This window comes from Pundamilia nyererei, unplaced genomic scaffold, assembly GCF_000239375.1.
Source record: "Pundamilia nyererei isolate P.nyererei 1_Seehausen unplaced genomic scaffold, PunNye1.0 scaffold00001, whole genome shotgun sequence".
In the NCBI taxonomy this organism is placed as follows: domain Eukaryota; kingdom Metazoa; phylum Chordata; class Actinopteri; order Cichliformes; family Cichlidae; genus Pundamilia; species Pundamilia nyererei.
The window spans coordinates 6,408,106-6,415,524 of NW_005187402.1; the positions used below are offsets into that span (position 1 = coordinate 6,408,106).

The 7,419-nt window shown below is 41.2% G+C and overlaps 1 protein-coding gene across 4 annotated transcripts in view; it reads right to left on the bottom strand.

Annotated features, from left to right (window-relative positions):
* The window catches only part of gria1a (glutamate receptor, ionotropic, AMPA 1a), a 72,516-nt gene that overhangs the window by 7,593 nt on the left and 57,504 nt on the right, over positions 1 to 7,419 (bottom strand). For 3 of the 4 annotated variants that reach the window (XR_001290249.1, XM_005719576.2, XM_005719577.1), the window contains exons 12-14: positions 6,214 to 6,412; positions 5,244 to 5,491; positions 2,246 to 2,360 (exon numbers count right to left, since the gene is read on the bottom strand). Coding sequence is in view for 3 of the 4 variants with exons in the window: in XM_005719576.2 (XP_005719633.1) it covers positions 2,246 to 2,360; positions 5,244 to 5,491; positions 6,214 to 6,412 (562 nt within the window). In the remaining variant the exon portion in view is untranslated. Of the gene's footprint in view, positions 1 to 1,400; positions 1,516 to 2,245; positions 2,361 to 5,243; positions 5,492 to 6,213; positions 6,413 to 7,419 lie in introns of all 4 variants that reach the window. The other variant, XM_013908632.1, reaches the window with a different exon arrangement.

The window sequence follows — 7,419 nt, forward strand, 5'->3', positions numbered from 1 at the left end:
AAACAAACAAAAATAAACTCATTTCTCCCTTGGTAATCAAATGTGTTTTATGCAATAAACAAAACTTTTGATCAATCCAGTAAACTTAGTAGCAAGACCACAAGGTGGTCTCTGATGGCAGTCTGGGGAGCTGTCAGTATAATTATCATAGATTGATGACTGTTGTAAAACTAGTCCAAACAGGAATTCATAAAATATTTGCAAAAGTATTGGGCCACACCTCTTAATATTTGAAATCACCTGTTCTCAGTACCTTTGCAACAGGGGTATAAAATCAAGTACCTAGCCATGCAGTGTGGTACTGCATGGCTAAGTCCATTCATGAAATCTTATCCCTCCTAGATCCATAACTGTAATGTAACTGTAATGCTGCAGTTATTTAACTGCAGCATTAACATCAGCACAAACGCTGTGTGCCAGGAGCTTCATGGTATGGGTTTCCAGCTCATGGTGGCCCAGTACTTTTGTCTGTATAGTGTAGCTAATGAATTTTCATATGGTCTAAAAAAGATCTGATCAGTTAATGCACATAAAATAAAGTCATCTTGTTGTCCTGGATACACCTTTACATTAACATTTACGTCATGTTTTTGTGGAGCAAGTGGAGCAAAAGTCTAATAGATAATGCTGTGAACCGATGCTAATGACTCACACTGCAGACTTTATGACCCTTTTGTGACATTAAAATTACCATGCCATTTCCTTGCCATTCATATATGTGCACAGGCTTAGTTTAAATAGTACAATCTTTCTTTGCTGGCAAAGGTTAATGTTAATGTTACAGTAGAAGTGGATTGGACAGGCGGTCAAGTGGTGCCACTTTTGATCACGGACAGCCCATAAAGACATTGTTAGATATTATTAAACTACAAATGTAACAGTTTAGCTGGAAGAAAATGAATGGATGGACAGATGTAACAATCTCTTCGCTGTGTACTTACATAGTAGCAAAGTGTTTAGAATTCATTCTCCAGAGTGAAAGCTGAAGTAGATAAACTTTAGAAAAAGTGGCTTTCATTCACTTTGATTTGTGCATTTTTATTGGTTTCCTATTAATTCAAAATTAAGGTAATTAAATCCAAATATTTTGTTTCTGTAGAGAGATTGCAATAACAATTATTTCAGGCTGAACTGACATTTATTATATTCTTCTTTGAAGGTAATGATGCATGGAAAAACATTGATAAGAAAATTTTGTTGGTCTATTTTAATGCATTTTTCAACCATAAACAGGTGACAGTTATCCTTAAACATCATCTTATATTTGGGCCAATACAGTAGAGCTGCCAGAGCCACATGGGGAGTGCTGCTAAGTGCAGCGCACTTTGGGCTGGTCTAGTATTAAAGGAGGGTTGTGCTGCGAGGTGCTGTGAGGTGCCAGGTTCGGGTTGGAGACTAACCTTTCTTCCGGAGTCCTTGCTGCCACACTCCCCTTTATCGTACCACCATTTGTTTTTCAGTTTGTCTAAGACGGCTTGCTCATTGAGCTTCAACACCGCTAGGTTTACTGGGATTCTTCCAACCATAAGGGAATAACATAAATAACATATTATACCATGTTATTTTATGTTATTAATTCAGAGAAATAAAGAGCAGCAAATAGATACACATGCCTGGATTTGCTTGTTGTCAAAAAAACAAAACAAAAGAAAAATGTCACACAAACCACACCCACGTGCACACAAATATATTGCAGAAACATCATTAGAAACATCAATCAAAGTGATATGAATTAATACTCCATCTAGCTTGGTTAGTTTGCTCCCTAAGGCAGTAGATGTGTATTACTATATCACTTGGGGTAACCGGCATACTGCTTGCACTCACTTATGCCACAAGGCTTTCTTAATTTGATCTTTTCCTATTCGAAATCAACCATGTTGTACAGCTAAACTTATAGTCCCAGAATGGATGCGTGGGAGCCACAACACAAAGAACTTTGCCGTTTTAATTAGCACTGATCAATTTTAAATCAGTGCTATTTTGTTTGAGCAGGGAGACATGATGCAAAAATTCCCCTCTCTATGGATTTCAAATTCATCCCCTGCCGGCCAAGCAATCACCCCCCTCAGTCCTTTCCCTTTGCTCTTCCCCACACCACACAGAGAGATTAAGTGTTGCTGGAGTGGTGGTGCAGCGCGGGCCTGCCGGTTACCCCTCTCTTCCCCTTCCCCCACTTCCCACCCCACCTCCCACTCTCAGTGGTGGTGGGTTTACCCGCAGGGTTTATCAAACTGGCTCTGACCTTGGAGTCCCCGCCCCCGCTGCCGCACTCTCCCTTGTCGTACCACCACTTGTTTTTCAATTTGTCCAAGAGGCCCTGCTCGTTCAGTTTTAACACTGCCAGGTTTACTGGGTTTCTTGAAAATAATATAAAACGATAACCATTAGGAGACACTCTATGGGACAGATATAAAGAGATTGGTTGTATGGTGGTGGTGGTGGTGATAATGAAATGCTGACTTAGAATTGGAAGCACTCCTGCGTTTGGCTACTGGTGTTAAGCAGGAGCGCTGGCTTTAGGATGCACGTGTTAGTCACATACCTGCAATGGGGCTTAAACACTGAGTGCCAAATACAGTGGGTTTTACCAAGGAGGGGCTTGCCTCAGAGAGAGGCAGAGCAAACACTATAAATGGAGATGCTTTTGGATGCGGAAGTCTGACTACAGATGGTAATTTCCTTTCAGCTGCACCAGCATACAAATTGCTATGGCAACTAACCTATCAATATTCAAGCCATAACAGCATTCTTGTGAATAGAAGCTGATGCTGATTAATTTATAAATAACAGCAGAAACAAATTCCAGCAGAAGCGTTGACGGTTTTAACTGCTACGATCACTTTCACGATAGCTTTATTTCTCTAACTGGCTGAAAAAGATGTTGCCTGACCGAATGCAGACACATCACCCAAAGCACCTCCCCATGGGTAGCTCTGTCTCTCTCTGGTCACTATGTATTTCCTAAAGCTGCAAGGTTGAGGACAAAGACTATCCATCCACAAATCACAAGAATGCCAGAATCTGCAATCAGAATTTGCATATAAAAGTAAAGATTACAGCCTTTACGTGATTGCCTTTTTTTTTTTTTTGCTCAAATCAGCACCAAATCTTCTGCACAGGAACAATTTAGTTTGTCGGCATCCTGCCTTTCTCATCACTGAACACAGAAGAGTCTCTACCCCCAACCTGGAGGACATCACACAGCTGTAGGGAAGACAGTTTTTTTTGGAGCTGGTAAAACCTCTAAATTCTTTCTTAGCCTGGCAGACTCAGAGAAAAAAGAAAGAAGTCACGAGAAGAATTAAAGTGGACATGGATGTTGTGGAGAGTCATGGTTTGGTTGGTTCAGCGTGAGCAGATGTCAGGGAGGTTACTGAATGTTAGCGGGATGGTGCAGACCCTGAAGATTGTATATGTCAGAAATGAAGATCAGAATTTACACAGAACGTCAGAGCAATCGACAAGAAAGTGATCTCTGAAGACATTCCTGCAAAATGAAGAGTTATTTTAGGTTTTTTTTCCTCAAAAGTTCTGTTTTCAATCAGGCCTGCAATGCAATATTAGCGCTATCAGCGCTATTAGTCTCATTTACTGTGTAGAAAAGAAATCTCTACTTATGCAAAAATCTAAAAAGAATGACAGTATATAAATGTCTAATTAGGAACTTCTATTGGAACGGGTATCAGTTCTGTAGTTCTGCACAGATACTCTATGAAATTTAAACACGATGAGAAAAAAAGAGTCAGATTATTGCTTCTCTAATATCCAGTCGTCCGTGCAAACTGATTCATTATCAATGCATTGCAGGTGCGATTGGACTCAGCTCTTTAAATTCATGGGTAACTCATTCATGTCCCATTCCGGATGAGCTGAATACATTTCCTCCTTAAAACCAAAAAAATCCGTGAGTCATTCTACTTGCCATGCTTTAATGCCACTCATGCAATCGCAAATGTTTGTTATCTGTTAATGGAACTCCATATCAGACATCTGTGACCACAATGACAACTTGGGAATAAGGTACATCGCTAAGTAAATAATTAACACAAAGAGAGCGAGATCCAACGGGGGCCACCCTTAGCTGTTCACCACTCTGTCCCACTGCTATGTTGTGGTCTGGGCCAATCCCGACTACATGACTCTGAAGCAGATTTATATCAACCTCTTGTCTTATCGTTCATGCAGCATTAAACTTCATTTGCGGAATCTAATTTGTATTAAATTTTAAAAAGGAGCTTCTGATCGAGGCTTTAGAAGCAGTTCTACTCAGCATTCTGACCTCTGGCTGTCAACCAAGGAGGAAACCCATATGAATCCGCAGCGAGTTTGAATAAAATCTTCCCATATGGCTCCTTTCATTAAAATGAATGAGGCCTATTAGAAATAGATTAAAAGCTTCAGATGCCACCAGCTTCTGCACTCTCTCTGTAGTTGCGGGAGAAATTTAAATGGGAAGTTGGTTAAGGTGTTAATGTAATGTGAAATGACAGCTGTTGCTCTTGGACATCGATGGCAGGAGTAAATCCGGGATGAATTATCCTTCATTATGTCAATTATCACATTAAATGTCGCAAAATACAAATTCCACTCTGCTGACTTCACATTCAAGGTGTGAGCTCTGGCTTAAGTGGTAAAGCAGCTATACGGGATTCTTTAAGTTGTAAAATTGCTTTAGGGGCTCGGATTTTTATGATTGGCACGTTTCTATTTTTTGCGTGTGTGTTTGTGTTTAAGGGGGATGATTTGAAGAATATAAAGAGAGTTTGAAATATAATTGGAAGGCATCAAGGAAGCAAAGTGCTACTTAAAGAGGATAAGAGATCTCATCGTCCTGCTTTATACTTCTGCTAGTGCTCACAAGTCAGCTGGGAATAATCTAGCTGCGTACATAGATGTGCAGACACAAATAAAGATGATCAGAATTGAAAATGGGAGGGATCGAGCTGTAAATGCCAGTGCAATATGTGCAAACAGTTGGAGGATGACCGTGACAATAATGAGATGCCTTCTATATCTGATCAGAGCATTTATACTTATAAGTTAATCTGGTAGTGCGTGCACAAAGCATTCAGAATGCATGAAATGGCACCAAAAAAAAAATCAACCTAAGCACATAAATATGTTCATAAATGAGCAAATGCAGACCTCCAAATAAACAGGTGAGGGGTAACGCTCATGCACAGGCACCAATAAAAGCACATGAAGGCTGTTATCCAACCACTGCAGTGGCAAAGGTTTACCTGAGATGGGAGCCCTTTGGTGTGGCAATTCCATAACCTTTGGAGTCCAGGTTGCCTCCCACCTTCATAGTGTCACAGGGTTTCCTCTGCTCTATGTACTCATTCATAGTGGACTCCAGCAGGTAGGCATATTTGCCCTTGGACTTCCTGACTCTCATGACACCCTCGTCTGTCGTTTTGACAAACACAGACGGGTCGGCCGCCTTCATGTAAGACCACATCTTCTCAAACACGGCGATCTTAGACCTCTGACAGCCAGAAATGTTAATAAGAAAAGGGATAGAAGTACAGGGAAAGGGACTGTCAGTATATAAATACTTTATTATCTATCTTTAGAGTGTTAAAGGTAAATGTTAAAATCCTTAAAAATGTCAGGACTTTACTCCCAATTTAACTATTTATGCTCTTTTCATCCAACCCAATATCACTGCAAAATGTGTAACAGACGCAGGTCCACCGTGTCCATTTCACATTTTGCCTCTCCAAAACATGAAATGGACACACACGCAGACGTTGCTGCACTACCAGCACAGGGAGTGAAAATAATTCACAGGAAAGCGTTTAAACAGACATTAGTAACACATTTACATGTATGTACACATTAGCTGCCTAGCTTAATGGTTTCTGGTGATTAAGGACCCTGGAATGTCCAGGAAGTCACTACCGACTTTGTGCCTTTAAATATATTATCCCCCCCTGCTGGTAAGCGTGCACATTTCACGTTTTAGAGAGGCAAAGCGTGAAATGGACACAGTGGACCGGCGTGTCTGTTACACGTTTTGCCGTGATACTGTGTTGCTTCGTCAGTAGTTACTCACCGTTAGATTGCTGGCAGAGTCCACAGCTGTGTTTTTGTGATTCTACATTTACTGTCCTCTTATAACACTTTAAAATAACTTATACTTCCCAAATGCCGCTAGCTCACAATGAAAATGTTTAAACCCCGGGTGTGCCAGGTTTTGTTCCTCACCCTGAAGAATTCTTTGGTGGAGCCAGCATCCAGCGTTCCATATGCAATCTCTGTCTGCTTGGCCAGATCCTCGGCACTCTCTATAGGAGACACCATCCTCTCCACAGTCAGGAAAGCAGCCAGATTCGCAGTATAGGATGAGATGATGATGAGAGTGAAGAACCACCAGACGCCTCCAACAATGCGGCCTGACAGAGAGCTAAAAAGAGAAGGACAGGATGTTGTTAGTCTGTCAAAAATAGGTATGCAAAGATGCTATTCACACATATCTTTCACAGACAGAGCCAATTCTGCATTAAGGTGGGGGAGAAATAAATAGGTGGCATCCATCTTTCTCTTTATGGAAAATTCTGCACGCAATCAAGAAGAGCTATCTAAAAGAACCCGGTGATGTTCGCACCATTCAAATGGTCCACATTACATCACACTCACTGTATCATTCCTCTTTTCACTAGGCTTGGAGATCATACCCCGGTCTGCTAAGGAAAGATAACCAGCTCCACAAAGGCCCACTCAGCTTTCTCCCTGCCAAATTAATCTCACTTTAAGAAAGTCGCCAATATGGTTTATGCCATACACATTAATTGTTGGGGATTAAGAGGCAGACAAGAACACTTAGCCACTGCTCTAATTGCACTTCCAATAAAAAAAAAAGCCAAATTCAAATGCCTGCACTGTGCAGTTTGTTTCCTTGTATCTCTTCACCTCAAGAGAACCCAGTTTGAACAGCAGCAGCAAAAATCATGTTGCATTACATATCAGACCCCCTCCCAAAAAATCACTGAGGCACAGGGTGGTAGAGCTTCTGCAGTGAAAATGACACAAATCTGAAACAAAAAATAAAAGGCTTTCGTGATTCACCTTTGTACCCACGACTCAAATGGAGCATGAACATGAAGGCAAGATTAAGTATGGAGGGGAAAAAAAGAGACAGGGAGAGAAGCCGAAACGTAATCATTTAAGATGCTTTTCAGATGACGGGCAGATGATGAAAGAGCAGCCATGGAGCGAGCCGAGAGCAAACACAGAACGGTTGCAGAGCCTTTGAAAAATCAGTCGGGAGGCTGTCTGTGTGTGTGTGGTGTGTGTGTGTTTTGACTTGCTCACTGCTCAAAGATCATATGGGTGTAGGTGAGGTTAAACTTTGACTGCACAGTGAAATCTTGTGCACGCAGCATGTGTGTTGTGTGATGCAGGGCTATATAT